This window comes from Papio anubis, chromosome 8 (genome assembly GCF_008728515.1).
Source record: "Papio anubis isolate 15944 chromosome 8, Panubis1.0, whole genome shotgun sequence".
NCBI classification, from domain to species: domain Eukaryota; kingdom Metazoa; phylum Chordata; class Mammalia; order Primates; family Cercopithecidae; genus Papio; species Papio anubis.
The window spans coordinates 89,214,601-89,234,275 of NC_044983.1; the positions used below are offsets into that span (position 1 = coordinate 89,214,601).

At 37.9% G+C, this 19,675-nt stretch overlaps 1 protein-coding gene across 4 annotated transcripts in view; it reads left to right on the forward strand.

Annotated features, from left to right (window-relative positions):
- The window catches only part of TMEM67 (transmembrane protein 67), a 98,127-nt gene that overhangs the window by 55,955 nt on the left and 22,497 nt on the right, over positions 1-19,675 (forward strand). For 2 of the 4 annotated variants that reach the window (XR_001905720.3, XR_001905719.2), the window contains exons 22-28: positions 3,108-3,188; positions 4,250-4,366; positions 7,992-8,108; positions 8,213-8,317; positions 8,943-9,045; positions 14,105-14,247; positions 15,195-15,338. Coding sequence is in view for 1 of the 4 variants with exons in the window: in XM_003902970.5 (XP_003903019.3) it covers positions 3,108-3,188; positions 4,250-4,366; positions 7,992-8,108; positions 8,213-8,317; positions 8,943-9,045; positions 14,105-14,247; positions 15,195-15,275 (747 nt within the window). In the remaining 3 variants the exon portion in view is untranslated. Of the gene's footprint in view, positions 1-3,107; positions 3,189-4,249; positions 4,367-7,991; positions 8,109-8,212; positions 8,318-8,942; positions 9,046-14,104; positions 14,248-15,194; positions 16,945-19,675 lie in introns of those variants that run through there. The other 2 variants (XR_001905721.2, XM_003902970.5) reach the window with 2 other exon arrangements.

Here is a 19,675-nt window from a genome sequence, read left to right on the forward strand (position 1 = left end):
GCGGCGCCTCCCCAGCCCTCGCTGCTGCCTTGCCGGTAGATCACAGACTGCTGTGGATAGCAATGAGGAGGCCCCCGTGGGTGTGGGACCTCCCAGCCAGGTGTGGGAGGATCTCCTGGTGTGCCTGTTTGCTCAAAGTGCTTAGGCATTGGGGTGGGAGCACCATTCTCCAGGTGTTGTGTGTCTCAGTTCCCCTGGCTAGAAAAGGGATTTTGCGCTTCCCAGGTGAGGTAATGCCTCGCCTCTGCTTCAGCTCTCGCCATCGGCTGCAGCAGCTGACTAGGCAACACTTCCACTCCCCAGTGAGATGAACCCAGCACTGAAGCTGAAAATGCCAACCACCGGTCTTCTGTGTCGCTGGCGCTTGGGAGTTGGAAGATCGAGCTGTTCCTATTCGCCATCTTGTTCCTCACTTCTGGTTTTTGTTTTAGAGACAGTCTTCCCTGTCTCCCTGTCTGGAGAGCAATGATGCACCAGTTCACTGCAGCCCTAACCTCCGGCTCGGGGCAATCCTCCTGCCTCAGTCTCCTGAGTAGCTGGGACTATAGGCACATGCCACCACACCCAGCTTTTTTTGAGACAGAGTTTCACTTTTGTTGCCCAGGCTGAGGCAATGGCGTGATCTCGGCTCACTGTAACCTTCGCCTCCCAGGTTCAAGCGATTCTCCTGCCTCAGCCTCCCAAGAAGCTGGGATTACAGGGGCCTGCCACCATGCCCAGCTAATTTTTGTGTTTTTAGTAGAGACAGGGTTTCACCATGTTGGCCAGGCTGGTCATAAACTCCTGAGCTCAAGCTATCCTCCCATCTTGGTCTCCCAAAGTGCCAGGATTACAGGTCTGAGCCAGATTGAAATATTTTTAAGAGAGCATATTCTTAGAGAATTAGGTCCAGGTGGTGGTATTCAGTAATCTGTGTATTAACTTTTTAAATATATATTTATTTTAAATTGATGAGACTTACTCAAACATGAAACTACAGGGATAGAGTTAGTAAAGGACAGCTGACAACCAGAAAAAGAAAACAAACATATTAGAATTGGAAACAAGATAGAATCAAAAGACTATGGGGTTTGATGTTTACCATCAATGTAATAGTAAGGAAATATTTTGTACAATATACCAATGTATTTTGTGAGTATATCAGATTCCTGTGGATGTAGATAGTCTAAAGCAGTATCATCTGAAACTTTTCATATTTGGTTGAATATAACACAATCAAAAACAAAATAAGAGTGGCTGAAATCAAAGAGAACCTTGTCTTTCCGATGAAAAAGATGAGCAGAGGTCCAAAGTACAGGGCTGAAGTGGAATGGTGGCTTAGTGCTACTGTCAGGACCCAGAAGCCTGTCCTTTTGCCCAGCCACAAGGGACTTCCATCTCCACAGTCCCTTCATGGTCCATAATGGTCAATGAAGTTACAGGAGGGAATTGAAGTAGGTAAGGTCACCTTTTCTTTAACAGTCTTTTCAGAAGTGCCTTTCAACATCTTCTTGGCTAGAACTTAATAGCATGGCCACACCTAACTGCACTAGAATCTTTCAGCTGGGCAGCAGTATATCCTGCTCAAGGAAGGGATCTGTTACTAAGGAGAAAGGGTTGTTGGGACAGCACCTAGCAATCTCAGACACCACCATCTAACTTCATTCTTTGCATCTCACTTTGCTGTCAGCTGGATAGTAAACCTTTTCTCTCCATGGTAATATTCTAAAATGATCAGTGTTTATATATTTGTCAAGAATCTTTGAGAGTTCCTTTAACAACCTGTTACAGTTTTGTAAATTTGTCTAAACTCTTCTTGATTCTAATGATGTCAGGCTTTATTGTTCACTCCTTCTATTTCCTTAAACCCAGCCTCTTCAGCTTTTAAGTGGTGTCTTTTGATTTTTAAATCTTGAATATTGCTGTTTTTGACATCCTTTAAAGAGGTTTAAAATATGTATATATATGCCGGGCGCGGTGGCTCAAGCCTGTAATCCCAGCACTTTGGGAGGCCGAGACGGGTGGATCACGAGGTCAGGAGATCGAGACTATCCTGGCTAACATGGTGAAACCCCGTCTCTACTAAAAAAAATACAAAAAACTAGCCGGGGGTTGTGGCGGGTGCCTGTAGTCCCAGCTACTCAGGAGGCTAAGGCAGGAGAATGGTGTAAACCCGGGAGGCGGAGCTTGCAGTGAGCTGAGATCCGACCACTGCACTCCAGCCTGGGCGACAGAGCGAGACTCCATCTCAAAAAAAAAATAATAATAATAATAATAAAATAAAATATGTATATAGAGTATGTAGGAAAACATTTTCAGTAGTCAGCTACTGTAGATTCACTTACCTATTCATTCACATATTTAAGTGCATTTTATGTACTGGATGCTGTGCTGAGCTTATGGATATGCTGTTACAGGAACAAATGACAGATTGTGCCAAGTGCTGTGAAGAGATGCAGCAGGGACATGAGATAGAGAGTAAAAAGAAGGGAGGAGAGTGGAGAGTAGGAATGGGGGACAGTGGGGGCAGCTTTAAATAGGGGAGTTAGGAAATTTTACCTTTTTGTGAAACATGTCTAAAAAGATGTACCAGGTAAAATTTTTATTTATAAAATTTCTGTTTCTACTATTAAATCTAAGAAAACACTGGAAACCATTCCATATGAATTTTTAATACTTTATAGTCAGAATACTAGATATATGCTTTTTATGTGCTGTTCTGGCAGAGAAAATTAATTTGAAAAGTAGAGAATTTTCTCATGTCTTGGAATTTAGATGAGCAAAATGACAAAACCAAACATAAATCTGACCATCGATGCATTGATTTGTCCTACATTTTTAAAAGACTTTTTATTTCTTCCCACGTGTTTGTCATAGCTTGTTTTAATGACACAGAAAGTTTGCAAAGCTCAAAATAGATTCCCTCAATGACTCAACACAATTTCAAAATCCTCCTCCCTTCGACAGAAGACTCAGAAATGATAAGTAGGACTTTATCACATAGGAACTGTTAAAGACCACTGTGCTTTTGGTTGGAACTTTTTTTTTCTTAAGATACTACACTGTGGCTGTAACAGAAAATTAAAATCCTAAAAGCTAATAAACATAAACTTGGCTTAATGTTTCAGATCGTGTTCTTTGCTGTCTTTTATGAGAGATTTATAGAAGATAAAATTCGACAGTTCGTTGATTTATGCTCTATGAGTAATGTAAGTACTTTCTGACTTCATCTTGCAACTGTTACTTTCCCTTTTTAAAGGTCATGAGTTTGTTAAGAGAGGCTTTAAAAGTCATTTGGTATGACTGAATTTTTGGTCCAATTTTCCACTGGTTGTTAATTCCAGAGATAATTATAATGAGCTACAAGTTAATATTTACTGCCTTAGTTTTTTCATCTTTTTTTGTGTGTTTTTTTTGTTTGTTTGTTTTTGGAAATGGTCTTGCTCTGTCACCCAGGCTGGAGTGCAGTGGCACCATCTTGGCTCACTGCAACCTCTGGCTCCCGGGTTCAAGCAATTCTCACACCTCAATCTCCTGAGTAGCTGGGATTACGGGTGTGCACCACTCTGCTGGACTAATTTTTTTTTTTTTTTTTTTTTTTGTATTTTTGGTACAGATGGGGTTTCACCATGTTGGCCAGGCTGGTCTTGAACTCCACCTGCCTCCAGCCTCCCCAAGTGCTGGGATTACAGGTGTGAGCCACTGTGCCCAGCCTGTTTTTTTCACCTTTATTTACAGTTTCTTAATTATGAATTTCTTATGCTTCCAAGTAGTTCATTAATTCCAGCACCCCTGAAAATTGTTTGTATATCAACGCTGTTTCTTCTTTTCCTTTCTTTTTTTTTTTTTCTTTTTTTTCGAGAAAAGGCTCGCACTGTAACCCAGGCTGGAGTACAGTGGTGCAGTCGTAGCTCACTGCAACCTTGACCTCCTGAGTTCAAGCAATCCTCCCACCTCAGCTTCCCAAGTAGCTGGGACCACAGGTGTGCACCACCAACGACTCAACTTTTTTTTTTTTTTGTAGAGAAAGAGTCTCCCTATGTTGCACAGACTTATTTCTCCCTTTCTTGGAAAATATCTTCAATCTCTTTTTCAAACACTTTAAAAAAAAACCTTATTATCCTTGATTACTGTATTATCCTCTTTATATATTTCCCAAGAATACAATCTTCATTATTTTGGGAAAAAGAAAGCAATTTTAAGGAAAACTTAATTTTTTGTTGTTTTGCATAAGAGTTGCTAATTGCTTCTTTTTATTCTCTTTTTATAGATATCAGTGTTTCTATTATCCCACAAATGTTTTGGATATTACATTCATGGTAGATCAGTACATGGGCATGCAGATACTAATATGGAAGAAATGAATATGAACCTTAAAAGAGAAGCGGTACGAAAATGTTTTACATCTTTGTTTTTAAGTTGAGAAATGGATTCTTATAAATCTTGGATTTGTTTTTTTTTAAAAAGTCTTTATTGATAACTTTTTTTTTTTTTTTTGAGATGGAGTCTTGCTCTGTCACCCAGGCTGGAGTGCAGTGGCCCAATCTTGGCTCACTGCAGCCTCTGCCTCCTGGATTCAAGTGATCCTCCCATCTCAGCTTCCTGAGCAGCTGGGACTACAGGCATCTGCCACTACACCCGGCTAATTTTGTATTTTTAGTAGAGACGAGGTTTCACCATGTTGGGGAGGCTGGTCTTGAATCCTGACCTCAGGTGATCCACCCACCTTGGCCTCCTAAAGTGCTTGGATTACAGGCGTAAGTCACCGCACCTGACCTATTGATCACTTTGAAAGTTGCTAGGGGCTGCCGGGCATGGTGGCTCACGCCTGTAATCCCGGCACTTTGGAGGCCAAGGCGAGTGGGTCATGAGGTCAGGAGATCGAGACCATCTTGGCTAACACAGTGAAACCTCGTCTCTACCAAAAATACAAAAAAAATTAGCTGGGCGTTGTGCCGGCGCCTGTAGTCCCAGCTACTCACGAGGCTGAGGCAGAATGGCCTGAACCCGGGAGGCGGAACTTGCAGTGAGCCGAGATCGCACCACCGCACTCCAGCTTGGGCGACGGAGCGAGACTCTGTCTCAAAAAAAAAAAAAAAATTGCTAGGGACCAGCTCACCCTGAACATCCACAAAGGCAAAGAATCTAATTTTATCTTGTAGTTCCTATATGAACTGTATTTCACAGTAACCAGATAATTCATGAGGGAAAGTTTCTCTTTATAGAAGAAAGTAGAAGGAATTCTAAGTTAGAAAAATTAACATTTTGCAGCGACTAATGGATTGATGAATGTAATCTGCCATCATCAGTGGATGCTAAACAATTAAGTGATTGTTGACAGGGAACTTTATAATGAGGGATCAGGTTGACGTAATTTAGACGCCCTGTAAATAAAAATAAGGATAACTGACATATACACTTCCTGCCATGATGCAGTAGGAAGTATATAACACCAATGAAGTATTTTTGCCTAAAAAACTGAACCTGAATATAATCAACCCTCTAGCCTAATCACCAGTTTACAGGAAATACAAGCGATAAAGGGACAAATTAAATAGCGCCATAGAAAGTAATTAGCCAGGTCTGGGTATAGGCTGCCTCACAGGATAAATTACTTAGTGTCTCCAGACAAATCAATGGCATGAAAAGAGAAGGAAGGATGATGGTGGCAGTGTACGAACTATTACATTACAAGAAAGATTTGAAAAACAAACCAATCTGATACAATATGTGGACTTTATTTGAATCCTGATTCAGACAAACCAACTGTTTAAAAAATCTGGGAGATTTTTAGTGGACTAAATGTTAAGAAATAACTAATTTTGTTAGGTATGAAAATGGCATGGTAGTTATTTATTTTAAAGTTCTTATTAGAAATGCATACAAAGCATTTACAGATGAAATGACATGGTCTGGGTTTTACTTTAAAATACTCTAAGAAAAAAGAAAATTTGGGAGGATAGATGAAACAAAATTGATAAAATATTAGTAATTGCTGAAGCTAGGTAGTGAGTGGTTTACTGTTCTCTCTACTATGTACATTTGGAAAACTTCCATAATAAAATTTTTTAGAGAATAGGATGTGCTTAAGCAGAAAAACCAAGAGGATTTAGTGATTAAGGGCCATACCTGTGACTTGTAAGAATTTGATACGTGATGGTGGCATTTCAGAGAAGAATTTATTTAATACATTGAACTGGATCACTTGATTAAACATTAGAAATTACCTTGTGATTAAAAAGTTAAATGTAAAACATGAAGCCATAAGAACCTAGAAAAGAATATTTCAGACTGGAGGATGATATTCTAAGGATAAAGAATAGAAAGCATCAAAAAAATATTAATTGATGTTACTTTATTAATATAGTACATTTATATATCAAGCAATCATAAATAAAAGGTAGTAAATTAGAGTAAAATACTTATAATAAATATGACAAAGATATTGATAACAATATTGAAAGATATGCAAATCACTAAGAAAACACTAAATTAAAATCTCAATGGAAAAATGACCAATAGACACTAATAAACCTCTAAAAAGATTTTAACTCATAATCAAAGAGCTGAATATAAAAATAATGATTTTCCCCTCTTCAAATTAGCAAAATTTTTTTAGAAAAGCTAATACTTAATAGCATCAAGGACACAGTGAAATGGGCAACCACAAAGCTACTGGTGGCAGGTTGAATTTATGCAGACCTTCTTGAAAGTGTTTGGGCAACGTATATACCAAGAGCTTTTTAAGGTTCATGATCTTTAATTCACTGATTTTATGAATGTTAACTCAAGGAAAAATTAACAATATGAACAGCTACTTAAATTCAGGATCTTTATCACAGGAGTTATTTATAAGGGAAAAAGTATGTAAAAATTGGAGAATATTAAATAAATTGGCTTACCTTTATGGTGAAATCTTAAGTAGATGGTAAAATCATGTTTTATAGAATATTTAATGACATGAGGAATTGCTCAGGCTATAACGTTAAGTGAAAAAGAAGTCATTGTGATCCCAATTTTATGCTATTTATATGTACATCCCTTAGACAAAAGACTGGAAATGAAATTCCTTAATATATCTATATTTCTGGGTGTTGAGACTAGGTAATTTTTTTCTTTTCTTTTTTGTATTTCTCTTTATTTTGTAAATTTTCTGCAACGGCATGCATGTTTTTAATCAAGAAAAAAAATTTTCAATAAAGAAGTTCACTATATGTATTCTCCCTTTAACTGTATAGAAAGCCAAGTGCCATATTATGTTTTCAGGTTAGATTTAGACAAAGAAGGAAAATATTAACCTCTGGAGTAGGTAGACAGGCTTTATATAGGCCAGAGAACTTGAGTCGAGCCTTGAAGCATCAATCAAATCAAAAATTTTTTACATATGGATATCTGGTTCATAACATTAACTGTTTGGTCATGTATCACTATGTTTTATTGGAATTAATTAAGGAAGCATCTCAAAAATGTTTAGAAAACAAAAAAGATCATTTGCAATTATAAAACTAGTTAACTCCAAAGCAAGACCTTTCAGCATACATTAAAAGAGCAATAATCTTCATTATAAGGGAAGCTAAGAATATCAATATACAATAAACATATATATAGTCTTTATATCATCTCCTTTGCTCTACTTAAATATATATACTCTACCTAAAAATATATATATGCTCTACTTAAATATATAAATGTATATGTGATAAATATATAAATAGATATATTTAGATATTATAGATAAATATACATGTATTTTTCTTTTTTTTTTAAGTAGAGCAAAGGAGATGATATAAAGACCTGTAAGGGAGTATGAATTAGAATAAAGTAGAAATTAGCAAAATCTGGGAACCTTGGATAATGGTAGAATTTGTTTCTCAAATACAGTTTCAGTGAATTTCACTTAGCACCTGAATCTTGTAATACATGATAACAGCTAAAAAACAGTCTGTATTTTCTTTTTGAGGCAGGAAATTTTTTATAATTTTGATCTTAACTTAAATTCTTTAACTTTTCAGGAAAATTTGTGTAGCCAGCGAGGTTTGGTACCCAACACAGATGGTCAGACTTTTGAGATTGCAATTTCTAACCAGATGAGACAACATTATGACAGAATTCATGAGACACTAATAAGGGTTTGTATAAAGTACAGTTCAGATATATTCTGTCAATATTTAATGTTTTTTAGATACCAAGAACATAAGACTTTGTATTTATTCATTTCTCTTTTTTACGTTAGAAAAATGGTCCTGCTAGACTATTGAGTTCATCAGAAAATACTTTTGAGCAGAGTATAAAGGCATATCATATGATGAATAAATTTCTTGGCTCCTTCATTGACCATGTATGTATGTCAACATTTATATTTAAGCTGGGATCAAATGCAGTTTTTAAAAGGTTAAGTGGGAATGTCAATTATTTCTTCAAGTCAACCAAGTCAGTAAACTTAGAACCCCCCCGCTTAGGACCTTCCCTTTTTTTGTCTGTCACATTCAATACTTAGGAATAATATATTTTTAAAAGACATTTCTAGCCATTAACAAACTATGGCTTAGGGATAGAGTTAGGTTATGCAAAAGTAGAATGAAATTTTCTTTGTCTGTTAACATAATGATGATTCCCTTATACTATATCTGCACTGGAATTTTGTTAGCCAGTTCCCAAAATATTACTGTATTATTCATTATTGAAATCCTTGTGTTATGCTATGATTGTACTTCTGAAAAGCATTTTATAAATTGATTTTCAGTATATCTAGCCCTAAATACTACTAAGGGCATTTAAAATTTAAAACATTCCTATAGAGAAGTTTGTTACAGGTTTCAGTGTAGTAAATTCAGTCTTTTTGAAGAACAGATTTTCTTTGTGTACTGTTCATTTTTCATTTTCTCTCTTGCTGATTTTACATTAATTGCAAAGCATTTATTTCACTGCTGTTTTTGAAATGATGCTGTCTCTTTTTTTATTAGGTTCATAAGGAAATGGATTACTTTATAAAAGATAAGTTGCTTCTTGAAAGAATTCTTGGAATGGAATTCATGGAACCAATGGAAAAAAGCATCTTTTACAATGGTATCTTTTAAATCCCTTTGTAGAACTTGATAACTGTTTTCAAAGTTTGAGAAAAAAGTGCTTGTAGATATTTTTCGTTTTTTCTTTTTTTTTTTGAGATGGAGTCTCGCTGTATCGCCCAGGCTGGAGTACAGTGGTACGATCTCAGCTCACTGCAAGCTCCATCTCCCGGGTTCACGCCGTTCTCCTGCCTCAGCCTCCTGAGTAGCTGGGACTACAGGCACCCACCACCACGCCCGGTTAATTTTTTTCACTAGAGACGGGGTTTCACCATGTTAACCAGGATGGTTTTGATGTCTTGACCTCGTGATCCACCCACCTTGGCCTCTCAAAGTGCTGGGATTACAGGCATGAGCGACCGAGCCCAGCTGATATTTTTCTTTTGATTTAATAATTTTATGGATAGGCGCATTGGTTCATACCTGTAATCCCAGCACTTTGGGAGGCTGAGGCAGGTGGATCACCTGAGGTTAGGGGTTCCAGACCAACCTGCCAACATGGTGAAACCCGTCTTTTCTAAAAATACAAAATTTAGCCAGGCATGGTGGCAGGCACATATAGTCCCAGCTACTTGGGAGGCTGAGGCAGGAGAATGACTTGAACCTGGGAGGTGGAGGTTGCAGTGAGCTGGGTTCACTCCATTGCACTCCAACCTGGGTAACAAGAGTGAAACTCTGTTTCAAATAATAATAACAACTTTACATAAAAACAAAGGAAATACAATGAACTCAGTTAACCTCATGAATTATAATTCTTTTCTGTGTTCTATTTTATTATGTCATATAGCAGGAAACAAACACATAAAAGATTCTATAAGAAAGTAGAAAAGGTGAATTTCAGAATCAACAGTCCACATGGAGGAGATAGTAAAACAAATAAAATTCAGATTTTATTGGAACGTTCGTTTAATGCCAAACATATGAAACACTTAAAGAATAACATTTGTGATTAATCTTTAATACTTAATTTTTTATCTTATCCAAGTTTGTAAAAATTGCTAATATTTGTGACAGGAATAGTGATTAAACCTGGTTTCATATTAAAAAGATAGTATACATGTCATTTGTAGTATGACTGATGACGTATTGTATGAATAAGAATGGAAGTGGTATAACCAATGCCCTGACCTAGATATCCTTTACCCATATGTTATTGCATGCCAGATATTGTGTCGGTCTGAGATACACAGACGAATGATCCCTACCTTGGGTATCTTGTTTAACAGACTATAGAAGACAAACATGTGAATAAAGAGGGTGGTACTGGCATAGAAGTCTGTACAGGCACAGGTTGTGCTGGGGACAGAAGGGAGCATAGAAAATCTAACCAGATAATGAGGTAAAGCCAGAAGGGGCAACATGGAGAAGTTTGAACTGAGTTTTAAAAACTCAGTAGCTGTTTGTCAACCGAGAGGATTAAGGTAAGAGAGGGAGGCAAAGACATTCATGCAGACAGGGAAAAGGGGATTCAAAAACAGTGCGCAAAGTGCATTATGCACTTTCAAACTTTATAAAGTCTGATATGAAGTGGGACACAGTGGAAGACAGTACTTGAAAGATAAAGAAGGCAGAGACCAAATTACAAAGGCCTTGCCTGATACACTAAGGAGTTTCACTCTATCCTGTAAACCTGTTGTTTCTAAAATTTTTTTTAAAATTTTTTGCCCCACAAGATGTATATAAGTTGATCCATGGAGGCGTGAGAAGAAAATATTAAAATGTCTATTTGTATAAATTTGCAATTTAATCACCATTAATCTATTTTTAAATTTATATGGAGTAGTAATTAATAAAATATTTCTATTATATCTATTATGGGTTGCATGCTCAACATCTTATTCTGATAGGGATGCATGATCAAAATGATTTAGAAACCACTGCTAATGGGGCCGGGTGCGGTGGCTCATGCCTGTAATCCCAGCACTTTGGGAGGCCGAGGCAGGCGGATCACCTGAGGTCAGGAGTTCAAGACCAGCCTGGCCAACATGGTGAAACCCTGTCTCTACTAAAAATACAAAATTAGCCGGGAGTGGCGGTGCATACCTGTAATCCCAGCTACTTGGGAGGCTGAGGCAGGAGAATTGCTTGAACCCAGGAGGCGGAGGTTGTGGTGAGCTGAGATCGCGCCATTGCACTCCAGCCTGGGCAACAAGAGCAAAACTCTGTCTGTAAAAAAAAAAAAAAAGAAAAGAAAAGAAAAAGAAACCACTGCTAATGAACATGGATATATCACTGAAGGGTGCTAAGCAGATCTGATTTGTAAATTGGAGAATTACTCTGTTAGTAGGTTACAAGTTGAGTTTAAATAGATGCAAAATTGTAATAGCATAGTTTAGACATTAGGATTATAGCTTTCCTCCAGGGCATAGTGGCTCACACCTGTAATACCAGCCCTTTGGGAGACCAAGGCAGGCGGTCACTTGAGCAGTTCAAGGCTGCAGTGAGTTATGATCATGCCGTAGCACTATAGCCTGGGTGGCAGAGCAAGACCCTGTCTCTGTAAAACAAAAACAGACAAACAAAAATATTGTAGCTTTCAAAGTCTTCTGGTCTTGGGTTCAAAACCTGACTCTACCATTTACTGGCTTTGTGAACTTTGAGAAACTTGCTTAGCCTTTCTGAACTTTAATGCCTTCTTTGTAAAATTGGTTACAATCCTCTAAAAGTTTTGTGGAGTTATTATGTGTTAATATAAAGAACCCAGTAAAGTATCTGTTATGGAAAGGCACTCAGAAAAGGAAATATTATTATTATTATTATTATTATTATTTGAGATGGAGTTTCACTCTTGTTGCCCAGGCTGGAGCGCAGTGGTGTGATCTTGGCACACTGCAACCTCCGCCTCCCAGGTTCAAGTGATTCTCCTGCCTCAGCCTCCCAAGTAGCTGGGATTACAGGCGTGTGCCACCACACCTGGCTAATTTTTGTATTTTTAGTAGAGGCGGGTTTTCACCATGTTGGCCAGGTTGGTCTTGAACTCGTGACCTCAGGTGATCTGCCCGCCTCGGCCTCCCAAAGTGCTGGGATTACAGGCGTGAGCCACCGCGCCTGGCCCTATTATTTTTAATAATACAATAGTCACCTTCTTTCTTCCTGCTTTTTTTCTTCCTTTCTCCTTCAGTCTTCCTTCCTCTTCCTGCTATCTTCCTCCTCTTTCTGTGTTCTTCCATCTCTCTATCTTCTTCTTCTTTTTTTTTTTTTGGAGATGGAGTTTCGCTCTGTTGTCCAGGCTGGAGTGCAGTGGCGCAATCTTGGCTCACTGCAACCTCTGCCTCCCAGGTTCAAGCAATTCTCCTGCCTCAGCTACTCGAGTAGCTGGAATTACAGGTGCCTGCCACCACACCTGGCTAATTTTTGTGTTTTTGGTAAAGATGGAGTTTCACCATATTGGCCAGGCTGGCCTCGAACTCCTGACCTCAAGTGACCTGCCCACCTCAGCCTCCCAAAGTGGGATTACAGGTGTGAGCCACCGCTCCTGGCCTCACTATCTTCGTCCTCATCAAGAGGTGATAAGACTATGAGCTAAGGCAGTAGCAGTGGGGCTAGAGAAGAAAGGATTGCCAGAAATGTTAAGGGAAAAGACTAGTCAAAAATTATCCAGACTTCTCGCTGTGTGACTAAGTGGGTGGTGGTGCCTTTCAATAACAGAGGCAATACAGAAGGAGGGCCAGGTTTTGAGGGAAAGAGGATGAATTTAGTTTTCAGTATGTTGCATCTTGAGGTACTTTAGGACATCTAGGAAGAGGTATCCAGTAGGCATTAAATATAAGGGACCAGGTCATAGGAGAAAGTAGAAGCACACAATAAATTGAGGAGTTGCTATCATATGAAGTCATTGCTGGAGCAGTGTTAGTAGAAAATCACCAAGAGACAGTATGTAAAACAGGTTTATTTTTAAGATTATATATGCAAGTATAATGTGCATATTTTGTAAGGATATAACTTATAGGTCAGTGAATTTTCACAAACTGAATATACCCCTGTAACTAGTACCCTTTCAAGAGAGAACATTACCAGCACTCCAGATGCCCCCTTGTATAAAGCAGATGTTCCTAACTGGGTATCCCCGGGCTGCTTCAGTGGTTTTCTGGATTCCCCTGAAATTGTTGGCAAGACTTGTATATGTATAGTTTTTTTTGTTTTTTTTTTTTTTGTTTTTTTTTTTTCCTGGTGGAAGAGTCTTTAGCTTTCATCAGGCTTTTGTAGTTTTTTGTTTGTTTGTTTGTTTGTTTAGAGACAGGTTTTTGCTCTGTTGCCCAGGCTAGAGTGCAGTGGTGCAATCATATTAATAGCTCTCTATAACCTCAGACTCCTGGGTTCATGCACTTCTCCCATCTCAGTCTCCCAAATAGCTAAGACTACAGGTGTGCACCACCAGATCCTTTTTCTTTTTTTTTGGTAGAGATGGAGTCTCGCTATGTTGCCTAGGCTGGTCTTGAACTCCTGGCCTCAAGCAGTCCTCCTGCCTCAGCCTCCCAGAGTGCTGGAATTACAGGCATGAGACACTGTGCCCGGCCTCATCATAATCTTTTTAAAAGGGTGTTCACATCCCAATAAGGATGAAACCCGCTGGTGGAGTGAGAAGAGAACTTAGAGCAAAACCTTAAGGGGACTATTTGAAATAAATTATTGAACTCTTGAACACTGTGTACTATTCTGTGCCTTGCTGGGTTTTTTCTCTAATATACTCTATCTTAGGGAATGTTTGTAAGATTAATTTAGCTTTTAGTTACATAAAGAAATAGAGAAAGGCTATTTATTAACTGGTCTTTGAAACTTACACTACTAGCAGTTACCAACCATTGGTCCTAATGTTAAAACTGCTTTATAGGAGGTGTTATGAGTTTTTTAACTAACCTCTTTTAGATGAGCAAATCTTAAAATTTTTGTTTATTTTTAATTTAATTATTTTGTTTATTTTTGTGTAAGCCATGAATTATTGTATATAGTATGTTTCTAATGTGCTATTTTTAAATATCCAGATTTTGTCACCAGAAATTTATCACAGACTTGGTCCTTTTTTAAATTTCTAATTTATATTTTCTAAACTTTTTTAATAGATGAAGGTTATTCTTTCAGCAGTGTCCTGTATTATGGAAATGAAGCTACCCTTCTTATTTTTGATCTGCTGTTCTTCTGTGTTGTGGATTTGGCTTGCCAAAATTTTATTTTAGCATCCTTCCTTACATATCTACAACAAGAGGTAAATTTTAAAAATTTTTCTACATTTCCCTTCATTTTCTTGAGAGAAATATGTTAGAAGTAGATATTTTCATAGCAGAGAGTAACAATGTCTACTTTTACTACAATTTTGTAAAGGTTTAGAATATGACTAACCCCACCAAAAGGAGGAATAACATTTCAACCAACTGTACTCTGTCCTTTAGGGTCAATGAAATACTGAGGTCTAGTGGAGGGCATCAGTTGCTTGATTATACATGGAAGAGGAATCCTATAGGAAGACATTTAACTACTAGTCTCCTAGATGCTACAAGTGAACAGTAATTAGAGTCCCATCCACCCTCTCCACCAGATGTTAAGTAACAAAAAAACAGGCACTGGAGAGCTAGCTCAGGGCTCAGCACCAAAGGGAAGCCCCCTTTAGCCTGCAGCTTTGACACCTCGTCTACCAGTGTAGATGAAAAGCAACTTTGTGTATGAGTGTGGACCCTGAAATAGAGATTTCAAGAAATGGCAAATCTGTTCTTGAAATGGTGTTATTATCAGCTAAATATTCTCCACTATGTCAAAGAAGTATATATGAGTAAGATGCAATTTATTAGTCCTTGACAGTGATCTAGAATTGTGCAGAAATTATCTCCCTAGCGAGTAGATTCTTTTGATGTTTCCTTAGTTTTAGACTTAGAAGAAAGTTGCCTTTCTAAATATTTTTAAATGTATCCCTGTGAACATGAGAGAATTTGTGTTATTAATTCATAAGAATTTACTCTAAATGGGAACATACATTGCTTTGAAACTATGAACAAAATTATCATCTTGAAATAATTTTGTGTATCACCATGGGATTCAGATGCCTGATACATGAAAATAGTTGAGAGAATTAGCTAATTTAATCTAGATGTTTTAACTGATGTGCATATTTAATTTTGTTTATATTTCTTTTCATTCTGAATTATTTTAATTTTCCAGATTTTTAGATATATCCGTAATACAGTAGGACAAAAGAATTTGGTGTCCAAAACATTGGTGGATCAAAGATTTTTGATTTAACTTCCTGAATAAATAACTTAAAGACTCAATATAATCATGGCCAAAAAAATGTCATGATATCAGGTTAGTTTGCCATATTTTAAAAACTTTTAATGCAAACTATTCTGTTTTTGTTTTTTATTTGCAGAAAGATTTATTTTTATAATTTGGAATATATAATGTGATAAAACAGAAAATATTGTTTTCCCATTGTGTGTGGTATTTAATGCAGTAAATAATAAATTAACACTGACAGTGAGGCCAAAAAAAAATCTAAATGTTGCTTTCAGCATAATACTTTTTAATGATAATTAAAACAGTCCCCATCAATTTTCTCTGTGGATTATTTTATAAACTGACAGCTGCCTGAATTTTCTCACATTGACAAAGTAATTCAATTCCAAGTTTAAGACTAGTTTTCAGTTTGATATTTTCATGTTTTGTGTGCTTGTGGTTAAATAAATGTTGAAAGATATTTTCAAGTTTACTTAGAAATTTTAAATTGTATTATTGCTGATTCAATTTGCCTTATTCTAATTGCTTACCTTAGTTGGCAGTGGATTAATTCACTGTTGGATTGATATGCATCTCATGAAATGATATCTTTTCATTCCTTTGTATACCTGTATTAGGTCAGTATGCTCTTTCCATGCAATATATTTGCATTTCTAATATAGTTTACATTTATTAAGTTATCATATGTGACATTTTTCCCAATATCATTTTTTATATATTTTAATTACTTAATATTTTAAGAGTTATCTTCCAAAGTTTTGCTTTTCAATTATGTTTAAAGATTGTAAATAGCAAACAGTAAGGCTGGGTGCTGTGGCTCACGCCTGTAATCCCAACACTGTGGAAGGCCAAGGCGGGTGGATCACTTCAAGTCAGGAGTTCAAGACCAGCCTGGCCAACATGGCAAAACCCCATATCTACAAAAAATACAAAAATTAGTTGGATGTGGTGGCCTGTAATCCCAGCTACTTGGGAGGCTGAGGAACAAGAACTGCTTGAAACCAGGAGGTGGAGGCTGCAGTGAGCCAGATAGCACCACTGCACTACAGCCTGGACGACAGAACAAGACCCTGTCTCAGAAAAAAACAAAAACAAAAAACTGTAAATGTATCATGTTTCTCACTGCTTTCTGTGTTAATGCTGTGTAAATACTTAAAATGGAATACTGTATAAATATTGTTTATATTTTCTCAGTTGAAAATATATACTAAAACATTTGGTGTTTCTGTTTTCTATTTCATTAATGTATATCTCACGGAGTAGCATTTAGGAATATAGCATTATTGGGGCAGAGGTCCCAGCCATTGCCAAAGTTGAATCTTTTACATTTCCCTGAATCTTGAGGATGACTGAAAAGGAAGTCTTTGAAAGTGCAGTTTCTGAAGGATCACAGTACAGGAATGCCTTTATAAAAGCTGCAGAGATAAATACATGTACCGGCATGGATTTTTAAAACCACTCAGTCAGAAACGTATGAAAGAAATTCAACCATCATTCAACATAGAAGAAGTTAATTTTAGTGCAAATGTTTTTAAGTATTAAATTTCACAATAAAGGATCAATTGGCTTACTTGCTGATAAATTAAAACAGAGAAAACATTTAAAATCATTCTAAATTAATTTTGTATGATATTTTTATTTTGGTTAGATGCATAAAAATGTGTTCAGATTTTCATACACTGTCGACTCCTTTGTTCACATTGTCACAATTTACATTTCCTGATCATGTGCATAATTATTCACTAGATTCATTACCCTTTGTCTATTTCTGTAGTACCCAATCACTGTACTTTGAATCTTATATCCCTGATTTTACTGATTTTCTAGAAACATTTGATGTCTCTTCATCATTTCATAATGAAACAAAACCTAGAGAGGTTCTTTATAAGCTGTTGTGTACTTTGTGTGCTCCTTAGAAATGTACAGGGCCCTAAAATACTTCTGTAGACCAGTGTCTCTGTTATGGGAGATTTGTAAATGCTTGCTTCTCTGGCATTGCTGTCCTAACTGCCTTTTCAGAAGGCTTTGCTGATTACCTACATTGAGGAACATTCAAAATGATCATTAACTCAGCGCTTGCAAGCGTGAAGCATGTATCTTTTTTGTAAATAGTGACAAATAAAAGCTGAGGGGAAACAAATGTATGTCAAGGAGCAGTGAGCAGTGCGGCTTAATGGAAAATCCTCCAAATTTAGCAACAGAACCTGGATTCAAATTAGAATTTTGCCTGTCACTTACAAACTTTGGTATCTTGAACAAAGTAATTTGCCATCATTGAGCTTCATTCTACATCTCTACAATGAAAATAATATTTTTTGCTTACCACTTATTGTAAGGCTTAGTTTCATGTGTGTGTGTGTGTGAGAGAGAGAGAGATGGGGTCTCCCTCTTGTCACCCAGGTTGGAATGCAGTGGCACGATTTTAGCCCACTGTAACCTCCACCTCCTAGGCTCAAGCAGTCCTCCACCTCAGCCTCCCAAGTAGCTGGAACAACAGGTGTGCGCCACCACACCCAGCTAATTATTTGTGGATTTTTTGTAGAGACAAGGGTTCACCATGCTGCCCAGGCTGGTCTTGAACTCCTGATCAAGAGATTCACCCACCTCGGCCTCCAAAAGTGCTGGGATTACAGGTGTGAGCCACTACACCTGGCCAGGATTAGTTTCTTAAAATGTGATTTTAACGTTGAGTAAATACGAATGCTGGAATTTTTATTTTTAGTTTAAAATATCTGCCCCAAAGTATATTTTTATATTGCTAATAAATTAATAATATGATATTAAAACTCAGATTACTGATCTCAATAACTGACCAATGAAAATTCTGAGCCCACCTTCTTCCTCAGCCACCCCCAGCTCCACCAGGAAGAGGCCCAGATAGAAGTCAGCGATACACGTAAAACATAAAAGGAGAAAACACCCCTGTGGGAGACACAGTTCATGACAGAGGGTGGAGAGAACAGGAAGAGTGTAGTATTGTCTCTGGGAGGGAGAGTTTTTTTCATTTGCTCATTCATTCCAACAATGTTTCTACCTCTTCCCACTCCCAGCACCTCAGAAGGGTCTTATAATTAGTAGGAGAAACAGGTAAAATAACCAATAATGACAGCAATATGAAACGTGCTGCAGTTCCGTGGTGTGATGTAAGGAAAGCTCTTAACTGTACTTCTGGGTCATCAGGGCTTTGACCTCAGAGAAGCGGATTTGATCTAAGATTTTAAGATAAGCAAACAAACAAACAAACAAACAAAAATGCAACCAAAGCATGGAACAGTATGTGCTCAGAGACAAAGCAGCACATGGCAGTTTGGGGCACTACGGGCAGTTTGAATACAGAGTACATGTACTACTTATATTTTAAAAACTGTATAAGATGTTTTGTCATTTTAAGAAACTTCCCTTCTGGGGAGTGATTGCCCCTCCTGGGGGTCCCCAGTTCTTCTAGACAGCGAAGGACTCAGGTGGGAGCATACCTTTGATTTACGAACTATAGCCCTGAGCCACACCTCCTCTGTGACCCTGAAACCCCAGGAGGCAATGTTCCTCTTCCTTAAATCATCCCAGGGCCAGGTAACAGGCAACTAGGGACTACCTCTGTAGTTTACAGCACACTGAAATTATTCCAACGAGCCGATCCCAAACTGTTGACCCCGCCCTGCCTTACCATTTCCTCGGAAACTCCAGTAAGCGCCCAGGCTCTCCCCTGGCTCCTGGTGCTCCCGCCTCCTGACTGGCGCTTTCCCCTGTGGCTGTGCATGGTGTGCCGCGCCATCTGTTTCTAGGACCTGTGAGTGTAAGAAACTTTTTCCTGTCTCCCCTTGTCATTCCTCACTCATCACTACATAAAAGAACACAGAACAGTATGTTTGGAGGCTTTGGAGGGCGATGAGGTTGGAAAGGAAAACAGGAGTCACATCATTAAAGGTTTTTATGTTGGGCCACATCTCCATCACTTGCATGGAATGTTTAACCAAGTTGGAGATAAGTGCTCTTGCTCTCTGTTGCCTGGCTGCATGTTGTGGTTTGCAAGAAAATACATTGCCCCACTGCCCATAAGAGACGCACCAAGGGTAGTAGTTGAGAGCACAGACCCTGGAGCCAGACTGGCCTGTGTTCAAGTCCTGGCTGCATCACTTACTGGCCGGGCAATTTGAGCAAGTCATGATTAAATTTTCTCATCTGTAAAAGAGATAAATAGCACCTACCTCAAAGACGTATTGGGAAGATTAAATGAGTTATTGTGTACAGTGCTTAGAAAAGTGCCTGGCACGTAGTAAATGCTATGTGAATATAAGCTATGTAGTAGTAATAGTAGTAGTAGTGCCCATTAATATTTACTGCAGAAAGAGAGACCCAGATTAGACCCACTAGAGACTACATTAAGACACTGTCTCCTTACTGAGTGT